The 24,560-nt window shown below is 50.6% G+C and overlaps 2 protein-coding genes across 2 annotated transcripts; both read right to left on the reverse strand.

Moving 5' to 3' along the window:
• Positions 1-228: 228 nt before the first annotated feature.
• Positions 229-11,194, reverse strand: SDHB (succinate dehydrogenase complex iron sulfur subunit B). Its single transcript, XM_082493661.1, has 8 exons — positions 11,097-11,194; positions 9,238-9,365; positions 7,839-7,924; positions 5,581-5,717; positions 5,146-5,262; positions 2,812-2,913; positions 2,496-2,618; positions 229-451 (listed from the first exon to the last, which is right to left on the reverse strand). The coding sequence occupies exons 1-8, from the start codon at positions 11,169-11,171 to the stop codon at positions 374-376; spliced, it is 846 nt and encodes a 281-aa protein (XP_082349787.1). The 5' UTR covers positions 11,172-11,194; the 3' UTR covers positions 229-373.
• A 919-nt stretch (positions 11,195-12,113) lies between these two features.
• Positions 12,114-22,871, reverse strand: LOC309679915 (protein-arginine deiminase type-2-like; the record flags this gene model as incomplete). Its single annotated transcript, XM_082493371.1, has 16 exons — positions 12,114-12,347; positions 12,782-12,910; positions 13,088-13,173; positions 14,004-14,097; positions 15,151-15,295; positions 15,561-15,712; positions 18,033-18,140; positions 18,219-18,330; positions 18,508-18,611; positions 18,804-18,982; positions 19,782-19,907; positions 20,530-20,647; positions 20,730-20,791; positions 20,969-21,038; positions 21,119-21,305; positions 22,780-22,871. 16 exons carry the CDS (start codon positions 22,869-22,871, stop codon positions 12,114-12,116), a joined length of 1,998 nt encoding a protein of 665 aa, XP_082349497.1.
• Between the last annotated feature and the right edge of the window lie 1,689 nt (positions 22,872-24,560).

Raw genomic sequence — 24,560 nt, forward strand, 5'->3', positions numbered from 1 at the left:
AGGTCTCTTCCCACACATTTAAAGCCTTTGCTTTGAAGACGTGGGCTCAAGGTGACTACAGGAACTCTGTCTCTGTTCATCTCTGGTGGCTTTCATGTCCTCAACCCCACAGCAGAGCCTCAGAGGTGACCCTCAGCTGCTCACACACTCAAATCCACAAACCAGAGACGTTCGGGATTCGACAACAGAGGCGCCGATTCAATACCGTCAATAAATAACAACTCTTATTTGTTCTTTACAGTATTTTATTGTACATGCAAACCTATGGGAGAAACACCAAACTCCCTGCTGGAACCTTCTCTTCCTAAATCAGGTATAAATCACTTTCAGGTAAAGCATGTCTGTGCGTTACACTTCCAGTTAGGGAACAGCATTACGCAGCAGTCGCCTTCTCTTTGTAAGTCGCCATCATCTTCTTGATCTCAGCAATTGCTTTGCCGGGGTTCAAACCCTAAAAAGAACAAGTTTTGGTTACCTCCTCTGAAAAATCAGCATGTTAGAGCATCCTCCCCCGGCTCTGCCCCAATCGAAGTCATAGTAAACTCATAAATATGCCGCTACTCATTAAAAAAAAAAAAAAAAAGGGTGTCCTCTGCCAGCTATTTTTCTTTTTTTTTTTTTTCCCCCTAAAAGCTGGAGTCTAGCTTAATAATGTGCTTCCCTTCAAACGCTGGGAGGTTACAGGATACCGAGGAACAGCTTTACGGTATGCGGAGCCCCTCGGTTAAGGTGTGGTGGTGCAGGTTCGCTGCACTCCAGCCTCAAATTCCAAAGGCAGAACGAGCCAGCCTGAAGTGCAGACGCAGTGCCAGGAGTTCACCTCCTCTACCTGAAGGCTGAACCAGCAGCACTTCCCCAAAAACGCTCATTTGACACTGGAGGACTGGTTTTAATCAGCAACGCGAGGATCAAAGAGAAGAACAAGCGGCTGAGCGATAGGAACTTTTAATAAAGCTCACGCAGGACAGAACTTGACACTTTTATGGGTGTTACGAGATGATTTCTGGAGGTGGGAAACTGCTCTACAAAAGCTTGATAGTGACAGTACAAGAGACATGGGTGGGTTTTTTTTTTTCCCCCTTGTCTGAAATAAAAAAAGCTGTGTATTGGAGGACACTAAGGAAACGAGCAAGAAGACTAAGTCACAAGATGAAAACTCCCCTCACCCAAAAGCCAGCTGAGCTTTCCAAAGAAGGTTTTTCTACAACATAAGACACACGTCACATTGCAAAGGCCCTTAATCCTGCGACACCGCTACCAACCCAAGCATGCCTAATCTCCAAACGAGAGGGGGACCACAGCTGCCCCGCTGCATCGTCGAGATTACAGCCGCAGCACCGCAGGACAGAGAACGAACAGGAAATCACCCGGTGCCCAGCTCCCCACGCGGCCTTTCAGGGCCAAGCCAGACAACGGCCAGGATTAGAGCATACGAGCGGAAACGTGTTATTAACCAGAAACGTGTCTCAAACTTGAGAGACCAAGCCTCAGCGTGCTACTTCCCTGCGCTACGTGCATTCCTCCATACAGCCAGATCTTCAACCCGAACCTTCACCTCTAGCTGAACTACGGCTGACACCGGATCACGAGCTAGCTCCCTATACAAAGGGGGAGTTATCAGTAAGCAGTGAATCACTTCTAGAAAAATAAACAAGAAAAATCAGCACACAGTGCTCCTGACCAACACCTGTCAACCCAGAGCCCTAGGATCTCATTTTTCCTCACACCTGTGATCCACTCAAAATATGAATTTGCCTTCATATGAGTTTACAGCTCCAGAAGAATTCACTCCACTACCTGGTGCAAGCAAAGGCTGGCCAGAAAACGGCACAGCTGGCAGGAAAGCAAAACTTGATAATCCGCCCAACAACAGGCACAAGGTCACCACAAGATGAGGAAGAGGCAGGCTCCGATTTGGGAAAGCTCACTCGGTTCTCGAAAGAAATATCAGAGAGAACAGACCGTCTGGGGAATTCCCCCGACAGCAGGACGTCAGCATAAAACACGTCCTCTAAAAAAAGCTTGCCGTAGTCTTCTCCGTTACACAAGTTGCACAATATATCGGGGATAGCCGATACCGTTGGCGTTTAAGGTTGCACCGTGTGAAGGTTAAGTCACAACGCTCACACTCCTGATTCGGACTACGCAGGACAAACCTCCCCATACCGTTTTCTGGCAGCATCTGTTGCACGGCCAGCGCCCTACCCTCATGTTCCTAAATCTTAGAAACAGACAGGTTCCCAAAGTCACAGCCTCGCTCATGAGGAAGAGATGTTCCTGCGCTGCGTAACACAAAACTTCGCCACGTCCTCTCGTACAGTCACTATCACAAGCACCACTGCTGGCAGCTCACTGCGTTTCAAAAGGCCGGACAAGCCAAGGCAAGCTTGAGGAAAACAAAAGCCTAAGCGGGTATTTTCCTGCTGGGTTTCAAGCAGGGCGCTTGGAAATAAGCCAGGAACCTCGGAAGGGACACACGCAGGACGCACACATACCTTCGGGCAAGTCCTTGTGCAATTCATGATAGTGTGACAACGGTAGAGGGAAAACGGATCTTGAAGCTGTGCCAGGCGCTCCTCTGTGTAGTCATCTCTGGAGTCAATCATCCAGCGATAGGCCTGAAAGTCAGTGGCATTTGACACACCAAACGCTTTTTCAAGGTGTCGTAATCAGTGTGAGATCTTAAAAGCAATACCTAACTCTGAAATTTTGGTCTGGGATCTGGGCTATGTAAGACTATCTCACATTTGTACCGTTTTTAGGTGGGGAGTCCCCCAGCAGTCCCACACAACAGATGGGATCCGTCCTTACCTGCATCAGTACCGCAGGACCCAAGTACTTGTCCCCGTTCCACCAGTAACTGGGACAGCTGGTGCTGCAGCAGGCGCACAGGATGCACTCGTAGAGTCCGTCCTGCACGGGGGTGGGAGACCACAGTCAAACCACTCCAGAAACCCATGACGAAGCTTTTCTTTGCGGAGGGGATTTACAGAAGCGCATGCCTCCATCATCACCTTCCCCTCCAGGGACTTGCCACAGCAGAGCGACTCCAAAAACCCTACAATGAACAAGCGCTGCGATTCCTACACGTTTGTCCTCTGAAAAAGACGCATGCAATCCTCCCAGCTCAACCACTACAATAAACTAGGTTGGGTTTTTTTTTTTGTAATAAAATGGGGGAAAAAAAGCATTAAACTAAAGAAAAAAATGCGGAAATTGCCTGACATTGCTGCATTCTTTCCTTCCAGCCTCTCCCAGTAAGTGGCTGAGGAAAGGAACAGGTACGTAACTGATTAACAATTCCACATTACGGAAGTCAAAAGAAAGCAAAGTTTGCCCAACAGCCTAGGGGAGAAGTAAAGAGCTCATAGTTTAACACATGCTTTGAGGGGAGCCCCGAGCACTTGCAGAACAGGAACGGTATGAGGCTTTAGCCATTTCGCCAGTTCTTTCAGGCACTGAAGAAAAGAAAGTTAGACCTACACAGAAGTCACACTGGGCAGAAGACAAACTCTGAGAAGCAGAGGGTCTCCCAGGTAGCTCAATCAACCCCCCAGGCTCAGAGACAGGAGTCCGGTCTGGCTTAATTTATCTATCTGAAAGTTGTTTTGGGAAAAAGGTCTCATTAAACTTAATTTAGAAGGATACCTGATGCCAGAATTCTCGGGGAGCTTGTAACGAGCCTACTGCATTAGTCTTTTGGAAAGACTTGCCAAAGCTAGGTAAGTCAGAGTTACCCGCTCGCTCTAAATTTGTCTTATTTCTAATTCTAAGTAACATTTCAAATGACTGATGATTTAAAGAAAAAGGTGGGAGTTTTTCAGCTGACACCGTATCCAAGTTCCTCCCGCACACAGGCCACTCGCAAAGCAGGAGGAACTTCAGCAATGAGATAAAAAGCAAGTTTACCAGTTGCAAGAAAGATTCAGGCATCTCCTGCAGTCACTTTTAGGTTTGCTTATTTCTACCTGAGCGAGAAAGTGATGTCAAGGATGCCGCTTTATGAAAACCAAGTGAAGGGAGAGTCCCTTTAGTCCTTACATATGGATCAGATAACATCACGAAGTGGTGCAGGAGCTAACTGCAGCCCTTGGATATGGATTCTTTCAGAGTGTAAAATCCTGCAGCTGTGGAGGCGTCACAGTGCTGCCAACATCTCGGGCACATCACCGGTCTATTCATCAGACGTTAACTTCACAGCAAAGACACAGGCTGGAAAACTCTCCCAGATCACCGCAGGGAATTAGGCTGCAGCTCACAGGTTTTCACTGAATCCCCCTTAAACAGCCCTCCCCTTTGCTGTTCATATTCACCTCTCTTTTACCACTCGCCAAAACCTCGGCTGCCTGCCCACTTTGTGCCTACTCAGTGACAGCAGTGCAGCAAGGATTCACAGCGGAGCACTGACAAGCCAGGCTTTGAGCTGTGAAGCGAGTGACAGATCCGTTGAGACAGGTCAGAGGCAAAAGAGAAATCACTGATTTAATGATACTTACTGCAGCAGCCAAGGAAATCCAGAAGGACTAACCTGCACTATGAACTTTGAAAAGCTCTTATCTCCCAGCTGTTCAAATGGTGCCTCAGACACCCTGCCGCTTTACGTGGAAACTTTGGACCAACACACTGTCCCCAGAAAATGCCCTCAAAACAGAAATCCAAAGACTTGCACTAACACATCGCACTCGTGTCTCCACATCTATAAGGGTTTAACTTTTGCTAGTAGTTTTTCGGCTGTAAAACCCAGCAAGCAGCAACACGAGAGCGTTGCTTAGCACGCCGCAGCCAGACAAGACAGACAGTGCTGAGCCCGACAGCCTACATGCTACCACGAACTGCAGTGCCTTATCTCCACTGGAACATCACGAGCCTGTGGCCTTCACAATGTTTTGAGAAACACACACGGTTTCGCAGTGCAGACAGTGGAAATGAGATCACAGTCCATATCGCAACCACGACTGCATTTCATTAGCAAATGTTACCCCTCACAATGCAGGCATGCCATGACACTGCATTTCAGGGAGCAGATTCCACCCACGTTTTGCACCAGACAGCTTTGTCATTAAAGGAACTAGAATCTATTGCACGTTAACGTTTAACCCCAGTCTTATCTGGAAGGGATTTCAATGGAAGAAAAGAAGCGGTAACCAGTTTCTGACGGTCTTCTATGGACTGCAGGTACTGCTCCTTGCCCTGTTTCGACTCGTCCTTCTTCTTCAGGTAAGGCTCGATGGATTTGTACTGTGCATAGAAGTTACTCAAGTCCTAGGAGTCAAAAGGCAAAGAGGTCACATTCAGTAAGGTGAACTGATGCATGAGAGATTGAACATCTGCTACTGCTCCAACAGAAGGCGGCATTTTGTACCTCAACCAGCCACATTCCTCCAAATGAGGACAGATTTAGTCACTGCTGTGAAGCTCAGACCCACCCAAGCCAGAAAACACCAGCAGGAGGAACACGTGAATTGTGAGATCTGATCTTGCTGGCACCTCTCAGTGTCATCCCTTCTGACCCAATCTGAACCCCGCGCTGCCTGGAACGGTGTCACCCTTGGTCAGGAGCTGACAGAGGCAGATACTCACTGGAACAAGGTCCTTCACCACATACATGTGGGGGAGAGGGTAGATTTTAGTGATCTTGTTGAGATCCGGGTCAATTCTTTTGATGCAGGCCAGCGTGTTTCCGCCAGCAATGTTCATAGCACAAGAACCGCAGATGCCTGAGTGGGAGAAAAAGAATAAAGCATTAGATATTTACCCTCTTATCCCATTTGAGGAAGATCCTCTTGGCCCCAAACGTGCCCTTGGGTTGTGTCCTGGTTTGAGGTGGCCTAAACCACGACAGATTGTCTTCAAGGAACTCTGTACGTGACAAGGAAAACGCCAGAAGATGCCATTGGGCCAAACATGTTGCTATTTAAATAAAGAACAAACACAGGAGTCACTTTCATTAAAGCCTAAACACATTCTCAGTGTCGAACTTTCTTCCACAGCAGAAAACAAGTGGCTTGGACACTTCATCACTTTCGCATCATTCATTAGTTTCACATGCTACTTAGGGTGGGGAAAACATTCAGCTTTGTTCCCAAGTTTGAAGCCCAAGCTCGTATTGATGCCAAACAGCTAACGCGAAGATTATAGCATGGGAACAAGGAGCATCCCCCATCGGCCCTACAGTTATGGTCAAAAGCAGCCCTGAAGGTCAGGAACATAAAACAAAGTCCCTAAGACAGAAGCTTCTTTCTGTCTCTTCTGCAGCAGGGGAGAGCGGTGCCATAAACGGCATTCATTAACTCCCAAAGGTGAGGGGACAGACACTCTCCAGAACAAACAGCATATAAATAGCTTAACAAATGGCTTAAATGACACCACTAATGACCTTCCAGTAATAGAAGGATCAGATGTAGCCCAGGAAAGGCCAAGGTTTACAAGAAAAACCACTGCAGAACTGTCACAGATACTGCTCAGGTCAGAAGCTCGGGTATCCAATTCAGACTGATGCCTAAAACATCATCATATTAGAAAGAAGACAAATGTTGAAAGGGCAGAACTCTAATTTCAGAGGATTTGACACATATCAATTGATATGAGTCAGAGAAATGCCACCGCTCCTCAATGACAAGCTAGTCCGCCTCAGCGCCCGATGCATTGGCCTTCCCCTCGCTGCCAGATAAAGGCTGGCACTTGAACAAGGTTATTCCTCCCACTCGAGAAATGGTTGCAAGTATCTTCCAGTCAACTGGAGAGGGAACCAGGACTGCAGACAGGCCCACAGGTATGCAACAGGAATGCGCCATCAGGTTTTTTTTTTTTCCCCTGCATGGTAGAAAAGGGCAAGATTGAACCAGCCCAGCTTGAAAATCTGTCTTCAAGTTCTCAAAGAAAAGTACTCAGGGTAATTAATTCCAACTGCTTGGGAACAGTGTTCACTCTCTAAATATCAGACACTGAGAACAACCACACTATACGAAATTCCTCCACTGGCTATGCAGATTCTACAGGAACTGTCTGCGTTAAAGCATGCTTTTCATTTAGATCCAAGTCCAAACATCTTTAGGCATCAATTGCACCTAAAATTCTCATACTCGCAGACCCACCTAATTAAATCAAAAGTCGTGCCATAAAGGCATCCTCCCTTCCTGCATTTCCACAACTATCAATTTAAGCTCAGCACCCCAACATTAGCCATGAGTTAGGGATTTTTTTTTTTATTTTTATTTTTTTAAACAGGGAAAGTCACCTGGACAGGTAAGTTTTAATGCAGTTGAACAGACAGACATGGTGATTTGTACCCGTATGAGAACCAGCCAGTCACTCTGCAATGTCAAACCACCAGATGGCCTTTTCCTCAATCAATCACGTAGCTCAGTCAAAGGGCCAAAAAAAAGATTCCTGAAGCTATTCCTAGAAGTCATAAGTACTCTTCCAGTTACACCCTTTCTTATTTCCACAGCAGCACTAGATAAAGCAGCCCCTACAATTCATTCCCATTTGCCACATCTGCCCCCTCAATTTTACTGTTGTAATCTCTCCTGCTAGATTTCCATACGCAGTCCATCACTGGAGGGCAGCAAGATGAATAAGATTAGGACAGAAACAGGAACGACTGGGGCTGTTTAAGCATATTGCTCATAGCTCAATGTTGTGCTATTACACCCTGTGAACACGAGCTTTAACTTTACTACTTGATTCACTAAGGTATTTCACATGCAGCAGCCGGAAGAGGAGAGTGGTAAGCTGCCATCTACCCTGAAGTTTTCTCATGGTTACACATACGCCGTCGGCAACAAACAGTCTTCAAGGACAACCTTCAGTTTAGCAGGCTGGAAAATCCTTCTTACCTTCCCTACATGATCTGCGGAAGGTCAGAGTGGAGTCCAACTCATTTTTAATCTTGATCAGAGCATCAAGCACCATAGGCCCACATCTATAACAGAAAAAGTCAGTGAACCCGTGTAATTCCCCCCCCCCGGTCTCAGTGCTTTATCTCTGGCACCCCAAATGAGCAGCACCTAAAAGGACTTTGACCAACTACAATTAAAAATACACTTTTTTTTTTTTTTTTGCCAATCCCAGGCAACAGGATAGGGATCTCTTGATCAAGCAGCACAACCCATTTGCCTCAGCACACCCCAGGGTGAGGGTGGGAGAGAAGCCCTTTCTTTTGCTGATAGCCTGAAGATTTGGCTCAGCTGGAGAGGGTGCAGACAGCACAACTGAAAACAGAGTGCCTTGCTACCGGTTCTCTCCTTTTGGGTCAGGTTTTAACAAGTCTGCCTGTCCTCATTAGTCAGCAAGAGGCAGTGCTGCACACAAAACCAAACACTCTTGGACAACTTATGTAATTTTATATATGGCAGACAAGGCAACACCCAGAAATTATTAACTGGTGCAAGTCACACAAAAATGCGAGTTCTCTGTCATGCCCTTCTTAAGTAGGGAGCTGTGTGGCTTTGTATCTGAAGCTTTCAGCAAGGGTTTGAGGTGAATTCCTCTGGCAAGAGCATTGCAGCAACTGGAACTCAGGGAAATCAAGGCCCATGTGAAGGCTTCTGCACCACAGGGAAGATTGCACCCCTCCAAAGAATCACAAAGTAAGAGCTTTCTTGGTGATAGCCACATCAAAGCATGCAGGTGGTTACTAGAATTAACTAAGCTTTATGAAAACTATGAGAAGAGTCAGTAAAGCTTCTGCCTTATCTCTCAGGTCTGGGACTGTGAGCTACACATAAAAGTTTCCTTTTGGAACATGTCCTGAAATTTACCATATGAATAAAGCTTATTAAAGCCACAAACACATTCAAGTCTTCAACACAACTCAGGAACACAGGTAAAACTCACAGAAGTCACAAAACAAAGTGATCATTTTACTGCTGACAGCTATTGAGACACTGGCATTCAGGATACAGTTTTATTTGCTACACTTAGCACCCACAGGTGAAGGAGCAGAAAATAATCCCATGTGATCACAGAAAAATTTGCTTTATCAGAAAATAACATTGACCTGGCCTGTGCTGAGGCCAAGGTGCTCTGTAACACAGCTGAGGCATCACCTTCCTGAAGCACTCCAACAAGGTTTTAACAGTCCCTGAAGCTTAACAAGATTGCTGACACCTTTAGCTGTCAGCTCAAGTGCTCCTCAACCAGCCTCTGTTACCACTTATCAGATAACCTGTGTGCACACACAGCCCCAGCGCACCTGCCTGGCATCAAAGCTTCTCCCTAATGGGGCATACTCACTTATTCAAATCCACTTCATATGTCTGCATGCGGGGCTTGTCCCCAGGCTTATCGGGATCCCATCTGTAGATGGCAAACTTCTTCATACGGGGTGCTGCTGCAGCTGCCGTCTGCGCTCCCCGACACATCTGTATTCAAACAACAGCAAAACAGCCCTTAGGTCCCTTTGGGTGGCTTTTCGTTGAGCAACAGTGTGACTCAAGTCCATGTGTTTGGGGTGAGAGCTGTAGGACCCATCACTGTTTTGTATTTGGGCATTCATACAGTTTTTGGAAAATCCTCCCAAGTATTTAACAGAGCAGTACACCTCGGCCCAGGCAGCCACCTCTGTCCTGGGGCTCCCTCCTCCACAAGGCAGAGGAGATAATCCTAAAACTAAGGTGTGACCCACAGGCGCTCCTGCAGTGCCTGCGGACACTCCTTCCTCCACAGCCCTGAAGATTCTCCCTGCCTCAAAACTGCCCTCAGAAGCTCCCAGCCACATCTCTAGCCCACTCCAGCAGTCCACCTCCTCCCAGTATTGCCCCAGCAGCTTCTTCCCCTTCCAGGCCACCCACCTCTACTCACCTCTCTCCAAACGGCCCAACATCCCTATTCCTCTTGTTCCCACATCTCTTACCAACCTCTTTCTGGACCTCCTGCACCTGTAGTCTCCTGTCAACCTCTACCTCTCCCTAAACCCACCCTAGACCCCTTCCTGCTCCTTTTTACAGGTTCTCCTCAGCATCCCTCTCACACATCCTCTTGCCTGCCTAAACCCACCTCCCCTTCTCTTACCCACTCTGAACCTTCTTCCCACCCTGTACTACACCCTGGATCCCCTCCTGCCTCCCAGGCCCCTCTGCACCCCTTTCAGCTCCCTCCCAGTTCCCTCTACGCTCCCCTCCTGTCTCCCAGATCCCTCTGCACCCCCTCCTGCCCTGCCACCTCCCTCCCAGTCCCCTCCACCCCCCTTCTCCTCCCAGCTCCCTCCCAATCTCCTCTGCAATCCCTCCTGCCCCCGCAGCTCCCTCCGCCCCCCCTTCTCCATCCCAGCTCCCTCCCAGACCACTCTGTACCCCCTCCTGTCCCCCAAGCTCCCTCCCAGCCTCCTCTGACCCCCCCTCTTGCCCCCCAGCTCCCCCCAGTCTCCTCTGACCCCCCTCTTGGCCCCACAGCTCCCTCCCAGACCACTCTGCGCCCCCACCTAAGCCCCAACTCCCTCCCAGACCACTCTGCGCCCCCACCTAAGCCCCAACTCCCTCCCAGACCACTCTGCGCCCCCACCTAAGCCCCAACTCCCTCCCAGACCACTCTGCACCCCCTCTTGCCCCCCAGCTCCCTCCCAGACCACTCTGCACCCCCTCTTGCCCCCCAGCTCGCTCCCAGACCACTCTGCACCCCCTCTTGCCCCCCAGCTCGCTCCCAGACCACTCTGCACCCCCTCTTGCCCCCCAGCTCCCTCCCAGACCACTCTGCACCCCCTCTTGCCCCCCAGCTCCCTCCCAGACCACTCTGCACCCCCTCTTGCCCCCCAGCTCCCTCCCAGACCACTCTGCACCCCCTCTTGCCCCCCAGCTCCCTCCCAGACCACTCTGACTCCCCACCTGCCCCCCCAACTTCCTCCCAGGCCGCTCTGTGCCCTTCTCCTGTTCCCTAGCTCCCTCCCAACTACCTTTGCACCCCCTTCTGCTCCTCAGCCCCCTCCCCTCTTGCCCACCCCAAGCCTCACACAGCCCCTCCCGCCCACCGAACCCCTCCACCTCAGCCCTCCTCACCCCCCATCTCCCCCCGAAGCCCTCAGCCCCTCGGTACCACGCCTCCCCCGGGGACCCCCCCCGACCCGGCTGCCCGGCGCAGGGCGCCTCTAGACCCCTCACCGGCCGCGGGACTGCCCGCAGGAGCCGCGCGGGGACGCCGCGCCTCAAGGAGACTCCCACCACGGCCGCCGCCATCTTGGCGTTGCGCAGTTCCGACCCCGCTCCCGCCCCGGAAGCGGAAAAATCCCCTCCACGGGCCCATAGAGAGCAGCTTTAAGAGGTAGGAGGGGCGGGGCTCTGTTGGCCGCCATCTTGGGTGTGGCGGCGGCCGCAAGGGCAGGCGCCATCTTGAGTGTGGCGCGCCCTGTGGTACAAGGCGCGATGGCGGCGCCAGGACGCCTTGATCCCCCTTTTTTGGGGGAGGGAGATCAGTGCGCCCCCCCTTTAATTCCCAGCCGAATTCTTTAAGCCGGGAAGGGGCCCAGACCCTCTTGCCTGCCCCAACACCCAGGCAGGGCAAAATCATAGAATCATAGAATTGCTGAGGTTGGAAGGGACCTTTAAGATCATCAAGTCCAACCATTAATCTACCCTGACAAAACCACTTCTAAACCATGTCTTCAAGTACCACATCTACCCTTTTTCTAAACACCTCCAGGGATGGCGAATCCACCCCCTCCCTGGGCACCCTATTCCAATGTTTAATAACCCGTTCAGTGAAAAAATTCTTCCTAATACCCAATCTAAACCTCTCCTGACATAACTTGAACCCATTTCCTCTCATCTTATCACTTGTCACCAGGGAGAATAGGTCAGCCCCCACCTCTCTACAATCTCCTTTCAGGTAGTTGTAGAGAGTGATAAGGTCTCCCCTCAGCCTCCTCTTCTCCAGGCTAAACACCCCCAGTTCTTTAAGTCATTCCTCATAAGAAAATGGCGGGCGCTGAGGGCTGAAATGGCGTGTGTCCCCACCTCAGCCTCCCTGTGGTCTTCCCTCCGCTTCTCTCACGATTTTTGCCCTTTATTATTTAATTTACCACCTCATTCCTCACAGCAAATTTATTAATTAACTGAATCGCAAGCAACACACACCGAAAAAGCCGCCAGGGGCAAGGGTGGAGGGGGAAGAAGGCCACACTATGGCGTTACATGCCACCATTTGAAGGCGAAGGGCCGCCGCTGGACGTTGGTGCCGCAGCGGACCTCCCCGAGCCTGCCATGGTAGGAGGCCACGTCCTCAAGGAAGCGGCAGCGGAGGCCCAGCGGCTCCAGGAGGGAGCGGGTCCGCTGCTCCAGGCAGCATTCGCCCCCCACCACAGGGCCGAAGGGTTTGGGGATGCCCAGGTCCTTGGCCAAGACGATCATGGTGACCTGTGGGGTGACAAGAGGGAAGCCCAGCGACATCGGGACTGATGAAGCCGAAGGAAAGACTCTGGCCACCCTCCTCCATCAGCCTCACCCCAAAATGGGGCATTGACCCCATTTTTTGCAGCTGCCTTCCCCCAGGCCTCCAAATCCAGCATCACTTTCCCCTTTTTATCATTACAATGCACCCTGCGCCTTACAATTTCACCGCTTTGGAAAGTTTTTGGCTCAAAACTACGTAGTTTAACCCAACTGCAAGCAACACAAAGCCACAAAGCCACAAAGCTGTGGTAGACCTGTGCTTATCCAAGCTTGGTTGGAGATATTTTCTTTTTCCGGGCAGCTGTAAATGTTGTGCTTTTTGGGACAACCTTGAAGACTTATTCTGGCTGAATAAGCTGGGTTTTGGGGAGGACCTGAGGAATGGGGACCCCCCTCACCATATTGGGGAAGTATGGCACAGCTTTGCCCTGCTTGTCGAGCTTGAAGAGGGCCGGCAGGTCAACGATGTCCTCCTCTGTCAAGCCCAGCTCCTTCTTGAGGACGTCCCTGTTCCAGTCGACGCAGCGCTGGAGGGGATGGAGAAGAGCAGGTTGAGAAGGGGGACACAGGTGGGCACAGTCCCCCAAAAAACCATCTCACGCAGGAGGAGAGCCAAAATGCAACGCCTTCCCTTAAAGGTTTGCATCACCCTGGGACAGTTATTGCAAGAAATATCAATTATTACCAGAAATATCAGTTATTACCTGGACATACTGGTTCTGCTGCACCAGGATGTCGTTGGAAAGGACCTTGTTAATGGTGACCCGTTTCGTGTCTGCCCCCGAGTACCCTGCAAATGCAAACCCCTGTCAAAATGAAGCAGTGCTGGTAGGAGCCCAGCTTAAAATAAGGCACAGAGATGGAAAAAAAAACAAAACAAGTCTCCATTTCCTGAGCTTGGGGTTAAGGCTGATGGGAGTCCCAATTCTTAGTTTATCGGGAAATAGGGTGGGAGGAAAACCTTTGCCCATTGGAAAGAGCATTGGAAAGGTCCTATCATCCATCCTCATGCCCACAGGAATTGTTAGCTCCTAAATTTCTCCACTCAACCCCATAAAACCAGAGCTACCACCTCCACCCCTTGTTTGGGGACAGACGGGTCCTGGGCAGGTGGCAGTGACCCAGAGGGACCCGCAGAGGTGTGGAGGTCTTCCCTCAGCCCCATCGTGGATGGATGGTGTTCAAAACCACAATTAAAAAGTGCCCAAACTGGTAGACAAAATGTCATTGCTGCGGGGCGGGAAGGGCAAGCAAGAAAATAATGGTGCTAATTTGGGGTGACACGAGAGCCCCTCGGCTGTCTCCACTCCGTGCTGGAGCTCTGCTGGCCTTTACAGAGATGCTCCATCCCACCAACCAAGCATCCCCTCCGTGCAGAGGGCTTTATCCCTCCCGTCCCACTCGCTTTCCCAAAATAGGGCTTGAGGAGGCTGGGTATGGTGGGCAGGCATCCCGCTTGCCAGCTGTGAAGGACAACTGGGTGGGAAAAGGTCCCCACATCCCCCTGCTACCCGCACGTCGGTCAGGCGCTGCCGCCCTCGTGCTGGCTGCTCTGCAGGGTGGCTCCGGCTGTCTTAGCTGACATCAAAGCTCAGCCGAAGCTGCCCGCTGTCCCCTTGCCTTTGAACATGGTGGCTTCACCCTGGCCTTCCTTCTGCTTCTCCCGAAAGAGCTTGTAGCATGCCGCGGGGCTGGCCATCAGCATCCGAAATCGCTGGGGCAAGACAGGAGGGAGAGCGGTCACCAAAAGTGTCTTATCCAAAGTCTTGAGGTGCTTATTTTTGCAAGGAACCTGGGCTTAAATGCTTAAAATGAGGCATTTTTGCTGTTATTTAGTGTCTTTTTTAATGCGGTGCTGAGGGGATATGCCTGAGTGAGGTGTGGTGATTTATGGGGTTGGCAAATACACACCTAACTGCCCCCGAGGTGTTAAACTGCTGCTGGGACAGGGAGGAAAACTGCAGCCTGTCTGCACCTGGGTCCAATCCTGCCCACCCGGGTGGGGTGTATAAACCCCCAGGAGGGTGTTTTCTGGAGGGTTTGGGAGAGACTGGTGTCTAGGTTGGGGGGTTTTTGTTTGTAGGTTGGCATCGCAATGCAGGAGGGAGGATGGAGCAAGCAAATAACTGGGCTCTGCTTTCCTCAGAAGACGCCAAAAATCACTATTAAACTAAGCCCATGGGAATTTTGAATTTGTAGGATTTAGGCCTAAACCATAACAGCCCTGATTTGCTCCTCACCAGCAGAAATGGTGTCCTGGGTGGAGCAGTGGGATCTTGCTTGCATCTCTTGTAGGGGCTTAGTGTAGCCCTGGGGAGGGTAAAATTGCTACATGGAGGTTTTGTGGGGTGTGCCTGCGCATAAAGACTCCTCTTCTGAACCATCCAGGTGTGATTTCCCCGGGGAGGAAAAGTTTTGCGTCAGAAGGACTAAAAGCCACAATAGAGGAAAGAGCTAACTTCTGAAAACATCTGGGAGATGCTGAGAAGCTGTGACCCCTGACCAGTCCACGTGAATCTTGAGGCTTAAATTTCTCGGACTACCTCTGCAGGTATCTTTTTTTTTTTTCTTCTATTGGTGTTGATTATTAGCTCGGCAAGTCCCTTTTTGTGTTCAGAGCTCTCATTTTGAGGACAGAGCTGAGAACCTGAGCAAATACTGGTTGGAACTGTCAAAAAAAAGAGCTTTGGGGTTTTCCCTAGAGGTGCCCCAATGGGATTAGCTGCTCAGAAGAGAAACCATGGAGCGGTATGGTGTTTTGGGGTACCTTTGTGTCGGAGGTGGGCACAAAAGTGACGAACTCGTCGACGTGGCCCACGGACAACCAGTCGGAGTAAAGCTCCACGGGAGCCTGTACTTGCTGGGCGTAGAGGAAATCCCGCACCACTCTGGTCATTCTCCTCCCTGCAGATCTGGGGGTGAAATATCCCCGAGAGAAGGAATGAGGGGAGTAAATATTTATGCATCAATATGTATGTACACATAAGTTGCAATCAATGTGCAGGAACGAAAGGAAGGTGAAGGCAGAGATTGGGTGCACCCACTCCATAGGGTGTCAGACTTGCAGCTGGTCAGGGAACAGCTAATTAAGGCCCTTAATGTGATTTTTTGGGCGGTGATATTTAGGGGCAATTGTGGTTCCTTTGCTCTCAAACATGTGGGTTTCTCATCACTTACGTGGGGAAGCTGCTGCCGATGAGGATCCGGCCCAGGGGATACTCCTTTCCTGCCACGGTCACGGGTGGGCTGACCTCCAGGTTGCCAAAGGAGTCGAGGCTGGTGATGGCTTCGAAGAGGGGCTCTCGGCTCACATAGCCAAAGTCGGGGCCCTGGGGAAAGAAAATTTACTGTAGGCTTTGCCCTGAATCTCCTCTGCCTCCATGCCTTTATCCCTCCTTCTGGGCTCAGAGCTGCTCCAGTAGGTAAAAATATCAAGAATGAAACCTGTCCATGGGTGGGGAGAGGCTAAAGGAAAGGGAAGAGGATAAAGGTCTCTGGGTCATCTGGGCTCAGTAATAAATGGCAAGTGCCAGGGGCAGAGCTGGGGTGTTGAGCTGGGGAGAGATCTCCTCTGCTATCCCGCAGCCAATGTTTAACTGTCTGCGTTAAGCTAATTAGGTGCTGGGGTAGCCCTGAAGCTGAGTTTCTGGATGGCTCTTGTGGAGCTAGATGAACGTCGGCCCCTGAGGGTAAATCCACCCCAGGCATAAGAGCCACCCGAAGGGCTGTACTTCACTTAAATCCTATTTAAGCCCTGATTTTCAGGACTTAATATATCTGGGACTTAAGGCATTGTGCATGCAGGGGTAATTAACCCTCAGTTGTGATGTGCCAGGGCCAAATGCCCAAGGGAAAGATTGCAATAAAAACAGGGAAAAGATGGCAGCGGTGGGACAAAAATCCTGCCTTGAACCTGTCCTTGCTCTCTGGTTCAAGTCAACAGAGGCTTGGAGCTCATGGCAGCCCCTGGGAGAAGATCAGGTATCTGTTGGGTTAGCATTAAATCCCAATCACTTATTAGTGTTGGGTTTCCTTAGGGGCAAACCAAATATACAGGTTGATAAAAATGAGCAAGGAGACCTGAGGGTGCATGGCTTTGATCTGGAAGTTGCTTTTTTTTTTTTTTTTTTAATCCAGGGTGTTTGGAGAAGCTGGGATAGAGAGAGTGCAGTAGGGCTGCTTTTCCCCAAGGCTGCCTGTGCATTTTTGGGGCGCATATTTGGAGGATGGTGGGGGGTCAGATCCTTTCCCTGGGTGCTGCAGGAGGGACTGAGCGTGAAACACCTGCTCTCAGCTTATTTCAGTTTAATAAACCACGGAGCTGGTATGGTTTCAACTGTCAAGGCGCTGGTTCATCCCAGGTTTGCGGGTCACATCTAAGTCCTATCAGTTCCAGATTGATTTTGAGGGCTAATTCCCTCTCGTCTCCTTTTTCCCTGGCGCGGGGTCCCAGGGGCTTAGGGCTTGGCCGGGGCGAGAGGGGGACCCGTGCGTGTTGCATTTAGCTAAATATTCCTAGCTGGAAAATGAGATTGGAAAGATAGGAGTGGGGATTAGGGAAGGCTTCAAAGCAGAAATTGGAGTATAATGTGTTAGCAGCTCCAAAGGCTGAAATTGCTTCTCTAAATATGAAGCAAAGCAATTCCTAAAGAGGGCAGATAGGAGTGGTTGCCGGGCTTATTTGCGAAGGAGCGGATCAGCACGCTATTCCCATCCTGCCTGATGAACCCAGGACTGCATGTACTCATTTCAGGCATGAGAAAAGATGTATTTCAAAGCTTTTGAAAGCACTTAACCTTCCCCAAAGTGACATGCAGCAAAAAAAAAAAAAAAAAGTGAGCTGCCAATACGCCACCCTCTTCTCCTATTACTGCTGGAGAGACCAACAGGGCTAAGGCTGCCCAGAGGGTGCAGCTGGGTTTGGTGGTGGTGGCTACCTGGGGATGTCCTGCCCTTTCTGCATGGTGATCTCTCAAAGGGATCATTCAGTCCATCTTTTTTTCCCATGCTTGTCTTTGCTGGGCTCTCACAAGATGCCCTGGCGGGCTCACTGCTCTCCCAGGCAGGTTTCTTTGCACCTCCTGCCCATGGCTATCCCTTTGCCTTGGCAGAGAAGACCCACAGGGATGTGTTTTGGCAGCTGGCTGCATCTTGCTCTCTTCTGAGCAAGTAAATCGACCCTCTCGCACTTCGCTTTCCTCTCCTGCTTGGGAGCTGCTCCATATTCACAGGCGTAGAGGAGGAAAGGAAAAACCAGCCCATTGCTCGGATATTCAGGGTGAAGAAATCTACTCCTGTCCTGGAGCTTGGCAGGAGTCTTTCATTCCCAGAGGTGTGAGCTCCTCCTTGTCTCTCTCATCCAGCACCTTCTGGATAAAGGGTTTTCCAGATGGCTGGGATGTGGGTTGGGCCCTGGTCCTTGCTTTGGGGGGGGGGTGAGGCTGTTGGTGGCCTCCCAGCTGGAAGTGAACGGGGTAGTGTCCCCATGGAGTTGCATGCAGAGTTGTTAAACTCTCATTTTTCAGGGAATTCATTGTAGGGCCTTCAAGGAGCCATGTGCAAGTAGGGTTTTAGGAGTGGTGAAATAAGCTAAGCATAAAAACCTTCAAGCTGCTCCTCAGGCATTTCAAGTGACTGTCTCGCTCTTACCAGCAGCTCCTTGATGGGGAATTGCTCCAGCCCTGTGTCTCGAGGCAAGTCCAGCACCACTGGGAAGCTTTTGTGAGGAGCATGGGTGTAGCCAAATTCAATCTCATCCTAAAGAAGGGAGGAAAACCTGCATGGGGCACATCAGCAGGCAGAGAAAGCTTTGCCCCCTCTCTGGTGCCCACCTACCTGCATCCAGCGGTCCCCACGGTTGATGTAGCCAAAGCAAGCCTTCAGCTCGCAGCCGGCCTTGTTCACCAGGTTTTTTAGCTCCTTAATGAAGAGGTAGTTGTCCTTCATGCTGGGAAAATGGATGGCAGGAGAGAAGTGGATGAAGGGCTGCTGGAGGATGGATATCCCCTGCAGGCAGCTGCCTTTCCCTCTGCCCATCACCTCCCTGGCCTGTCTTGGTGACATCCAGGGAGGCTGTGGGGCTGATGCTGGTTTGCCTGGGAAGGCATCATCCCTTGGCCTTTACCTGCAGACGAAGACGTTCACCGGTGCCAAAGTGTTGGGGGTCATGATCCATGGTGCTACTCTGAACACTACTGTGTCTGTGAAGATTGGTGTATGGGGGATACCCTGAGGGAGGCAAGCAGAAATTGAGGACTTTCCACACCCTGGTAACCACTATTTCCCCCAAATACCCTACCCCCGAGGTCATTTTTGGGGTGAATTAAAGAAGACCGCTCTCCTTCAATCCCCATTCCCTTTTCTGTCTCCCTTGGGCTGTTGCAGCCTCCCATCTGCACTCCTTCCCTGGAGCCCCCAGACCTCAGCCAGGGTCTCCAGGAGGCTGACATGGATGGAGACAAGACCGGGGAAGGTGTCATCGGGAAAGCGGAGCCCCTCGACGAAGAAGTCAAGCTCGGCGGCCCCACCGGTGTACTGCACAGTATGATACAGCTTCCTCCGGCCCAGCACATGGATGTAGCGCTGCCCGAAGAAGGGGTCTGCAAGAAGAGGAAGGGGAAAGTGGACAATTTCCAAAGTTTCAGTGGTGGTTTCAAGCCTATTTTGCTTGTGTGCAACGAGGTACCACAATCCCTCTGTGCTGCAGCTTCTCCACCTCTGTGAGTTGATACATCTTCATGTGGTGGAAGTACCTTAAAACAGGAGTTAAGGGGCTTGCAGTTTTGCAGTCACGCACAAGAAGGGTGAGCAAAAATGCCTCAGCCTTTCCTTGGATGGAGCAGTCATTGGGAAGATGTTTTCATGGGGTTTCTGCCCTTGCAGGCCCCTCTGACCTGCCATGGGATGGCAATGCCACCAACCCCCCCACCAACAGACCGCCTCTGTGTTGGAGAATAAAACCAAGCTACTTATTGTCATGTTTCTGGGATGGGTGATGACTTTTAGTCCCAGGGAATAAATCACTGTGCCCACAACAAGGAACAAGGAGGGAAAAATGTGTTGTAGACCATGCTGCCATCATGGATAAAGCATCTGGGTGTCAGGACACATGGCCTTTTTTGTGCTGCTCCTTTGCTGGATGACCTTGGATAAATGGCTCTATGGCCTTGTGCCTCTGCTTGTTAATCTCCAAAGGTTTCCAATTTATTAAGAAGAGAGAATGTTCAATGATAGAAAAATTTGGAGAAGGGATGCTGAGGGCATGATTTGCTTCAGAAGTGCCATTTGAAGAACATGGAGATGACGAGGTCAGAGATAGAAAGAAAAGAGCTTGGAGGGATCTCAAAAGCACCACAAATGAGGAGGAAGGGACAGAGGAGGAGGTGGGGAAGGACTTACTCTGCATATAAAAGACCCCAACTTTGTCAGCGTCGGAGACAGGAATATGGAGAACAATTTCATACCCCCGGGGCAGGCGCTGTGGCCCTTCGGTCCTCAAGACCATCCGAGACATGTCCAGCAAATCTGGGGTGCAAACAAACAAACAAAAATATAATTGGGTGATTACACCATGCAGCTCCGGCCGGCTTGCATGCTCCTGCATGGGGTTTGCATCTCCCGTGCCAAGAAATCTGCTCTTCCCTCGCTACCAGGGAGCTGGAAAAGCAACCTGCAGTCCTGCTAGCAAAGTTTGTGGCTTGCACTTTGGAACATATTTTTTTTTTTTTTTATTCCTCAACAGCCCTGGCACAGCCGGTCCCTGGCCTCAAGAAGTCGATGGGCACTGACTCTGAGTGGTTTTAGTTTTCCAGGAATGGGCGGGTATTCCTGGCTGCCGGCTGCACGCCTTGCCTCGAGCTCCTTTCACCTGCGCGAAGCATCCCTGGGCCAAGCTCTGCCATCGGTGGCACCTCTGCTATTTTACTGGCTGTGCTTCGTGCCCCTGCTCGACCGCAATTAGTTTGCATGGCATTAAAAAAAAAAAAATAAAATTCCCATGTGGGAAGCTTGCTCAGCATCTTGGTGGAGAGCAGCTCGTGGGCAGTCGGTTCCCAAGCAAAACGTCATCTCCAAAAAGGTTAAAGAGGGGGAATAACGGAGAATTTTTTGTTTTATATGATTTTTTTTCTTTTTGAAGCTGGATTACCTTCTTTGCTGAATACCCTTTCGGCGTCGCAGTCCGATGCTGGCGTAAAGGGGCTCTCCTTGTCGCAGCTGACGAGCAGGATGGCCCCGTGTCCCTCGGGACCCCAGGTCCAGCTTGCCTGAAACACCCCACTGGGGCTTAGCGAGCTCAGGCTCTTGCAAGCCCATGGACTTTCTGTGCAGTGGAAGAGGCTGAATTACCTTGTTGGGGTTGTTCTTCTCCACCATACCGTCCCGATCTGCGTCGACGTCCAGAGACATCCCTGGATGGGCAGATCCCCCCCCCATCATCCCAGGGTATGGCAAGGTTGGGTGGGTGCAAAAGCCCCCCCAGCCCAAACAAACCTGGGTCCATCTCTGCCCCTGCATCAAAACACCTCACTCCAAGGGCCCCAAGGGTTGAAGAGGGATCGCTGCATTGCAGAAGCCTTCATACTCACCGATGCCAGTGAGGAAGACCCCGGCTTGGTTGATGGGCTGTCCTCCCTCTGCATAAAAGCTGACGGTTACCTGCAAACCCCCAAATCCTTGGTTGAGGAAGGATGCTCTACCTCCATGGAGGTCCCACACCCCACCATCCCACTTCTTACCTTGTTATCGTTGACCTCGGTGCTGGCCCGGCTCATGCTGAACCTCAGGACCGTCCCCTCATCCAGCGGCCACCGTGTCCCGCTGCTGGGGGCTGACCCGACCTCCCCTCGGCACTGGCATGCCACTTCCACGCTCACCCCCTCCGTGTACTTTACGCCAAAGGAGACTGCCCCAACTGGGGCCGCCCTGCCAAAAACATGCTGTATTTTTAGAGGTTTGCACTGAAAACACCCGGTTCTCACTGCAATTAATTTCACTGCGCAAAACACAGCCAAGACTGGGCACGCTGGCGTCTCCACGCTCACCGCCGGCACCTTTCTGCCCTTTTCTCCCTGCCTGGGAATGCTTTAAGTGTCTCTTTTTAGGGCAGAACACACTAGTTTAGCAAAATGAGTCTATTTTCTAGCCATCGGTGCAGATTACAATCTGTAATAACCACAACCAAAACACTCAGTGCTGCTGGAACTGAACTTGGGTTTGCACTTCAATGGAGAAATCTGTGTTTATTTTCCAACCCAAGCAAACCTGATATTTAACAGCTCATCGTAATAGTGTGGCAACTCATCTGAGAGACTTTACCATGGGAAACTCTAATTTTCAGGGTGATTTTGTCCAACCCCAAAGCAGCTGGTGTTGAGCTGCTCCCAGTTTGATGTGCCCTTGCTTTTCTCCAGCTGCTCTGCGCATCCCCTTCCCCTCTTCCAGCTCCTTGTCCCTAGCTTCCCTGTCTTTCCAGGGTTATTATTTTTGGGCTGCTTGCAGGTCGCGAGGTGCAGGCTCACTTTGAGCGTGCCTGCTGCTGACACCCGAGAGCTCGCACCGTATCACCATTACAGCATCATTGATTGGGTTTCTGGATGCCGGTGGCCCCACCAAACCCGTACCAGGGCAGGGGGGGAGAAAGAAATCTGAACACTCATTTGCTGCTGCCCGGGCGTTTCTTAAATTGTTAAATTACATTTAATTATGCATGGAAAAACTGGTTTGGTTTCCTTGTTTCTGGGTTTTGGGAATCCCACTGGGAGGAGATTTGACCTGGAGAGAGATGCCAGATGAGTCGTAACTGCGCTGCTTGGCTTGAATACTGAGGGTGAGATTTGCAAAAGCAGCAAAGACCAGAATTAACCATGAAATGAGCTTTTAAACTTTTTCCTTTGGGGGAATAATTATCTTGCAGTGGGTTAGCTTGGTTTTAGGAGTGCAGGGCTGTGTTGTGGGGACTTCCATGCTTTCCCAGGGCACTGCTTGGTCCCTAAATATTGTTTTCTTCCCCTCTCCCATCTGCGTCCCCTTGTTTGCAGTCCATCCTATGGTTCCTGCTCATCCCTCTGCTCTCCAGCAGCTTTCCGAGATGATGCTGGATCTGTTGACCTCAAATGGATCAAACCCATCGCCGTCGTAGACCCGGGGTAAATACCATATCATGCAAATGTGAATGCTCAATGCTTTCCTGGGACTTGTGCAGAACTGCAAAGCCCAGGGAAGATTTGGCTCACAAATTGCATTAAATCACAGTGTCAGGGCTGTGGATTTTGGGGGAGCAGAAGGGAAAACGAGGAGGGGGGATTTGCAGAAGGATAAACAGGGGGGTAAAGGCGAGGAGAATGATGAAGGTGCAGAAATGGAGGGAGGAAAGGGAACGTTGGGGCATCCCACTCACCCGTAGACGTCAACGGAGATGCGGGTGCCCAGCACGCACAGGGCCTCGATGCGGTTCCCATGCTGCAGCCGGAGTGTGCGGTCCCCCAACATCTCCCCACACAGCAGCCCAGACGCCCTGATGATGGGCACACGCACCCTTTCCCACCTGCTCTGGGTGGCACTGCCCCCCCCCCCCCCAGCAGCGCCCAGTCTCTTCTCCTTCCTCCTCGACTGGCCCCGGAGCAAATCAATTGGCTTTTGGAGCTTGCAAAGTTTGGGATGGCAAATTTGCAGCCACCACCCCAGTCCGAAGGGAGGGGGCGGTTAGATTGGACCCTCTAAAGCCCCATGAAAATGATCTCAGAGGGGAGGGAAGGGATGGAGAGGGAGGGTGGCTGGCCCAAAGCCCAGCTGGCTCCCAGCCCTATGCAAGGAGCTCCCCCAGCTGTCCCCAACTCCCCGTCCCTCCAGCATCTTCCCGACCCTAAACTGGGACAAGCAGCCCAACGCAGAGGTGATTTTGCAGCACTTTGGGTTTGGGTTGGTGTTTGCATCCATGGGGTATCCGCTCTTCTGCTCCCTAGGGAAAAACACTGGCTGCTCTTGGGAGGAAGAAATACAATTTCCCAGCCCTCAGGCTAGAGCAGGACACTCCTCTTTTTTTTTTTTTTTTTTTTAACCTTATTTTCAAAGGGAAGCTGGGGAGCGAGTTGCCAATGAGGAGAAATCAGAGGTGGTTTTGCACGGCGAACCTGGCACTTACCACCCTGCGCCGCAGTGGAGCACATCGGGAGCAATTGCTGCCCACGCAGGCGTTTGCATTATTTATTAACATCAAGCTAAATATTCATTTTAAAAACCAAACTTCTGCCCCAGATTTTGAAAGCCACAAGCAATTAGTCAGGAGCAGAAAACGTTTGGAGTGATGTTCCCTATTTATATACCTTTTGGGCTTTTATTTTTTAGCACTTTCTTCCCTCTGTGGCTGGGGCATAGGAAACAAGTTCAAATCCAGTTTTCCATCGGAAGCAGATCCTGTTTTATTTTGTTGTGACCTGAGCAAATGTGGCTGAGGGCTTTGCCTTTGCTGAACAAACTCCTGGGAGGGGAAAAAAAAGCGCAGTTTTGCTGCTTTTCTGCACATGTAAAAATGAGGTTTGTGGTGGAGGGGGAGTTTTATTAAAGGCTGTAGATGTTGTCCCCTAAGACTATAAGAAAACATAAACCCCTTTGCTCGTGGACTGTGCCTTTTGTGGAGCATCGTGGTCAGGGTGGCACTGCTGCTGTGCAAAACGTTATGGGGATTTGGGTTAAATGACCCCCGTTTTAGACACTCTGACCTGGGAGCTGAGCTGTTGGCAGCTGGAAAATGCTCCTTCTGAGAAGCATCATGATTTGTCTGTTTAAACCACCAGTAGTAAGAAACACTGGTGAAAGAGGAACAAGAAAGAGAAATAATTTAAAAAGGGAGGGGAAGGGGGGGAACCCAATACCATATTGTGTTTGCAAAAGCGGGCTCAGTTCTCATGCACTGTATGAGACTTATTTTCCCTCTTTTTACCCCAAAGCAGAGCCAGCAACTGGCATGGTATGGGTCAGGGTGGCCTCACCTCCCTGCGCTCTCCTGGGACTTGTGGGCTGTGGAAATAGAGGTGTAAACCCACCAGTTTGGAAGAAAAAGCAAAAAGCAGCTTCTCTTTTACCACTTTCATTTCCCAATTCCTGCACATGAAGATTTAGTATTTCAGTTGTCATTAAGGAAAACGCATGCTATTTTAGTCCTCCTTTTCAGAATAAAAC

Source organism: Vanellus vanellus (genome assembly GCF_965231255.1).
Source record: "Vanellus vanellus genome assembly, chromosome: 20".
Classification (NCBI taxonomy): Eukaryota; Metazoa; Chordata; class Aves; order Charadriiformes; family Charadriidae; genus Vanellus; species Vanellus vanellus.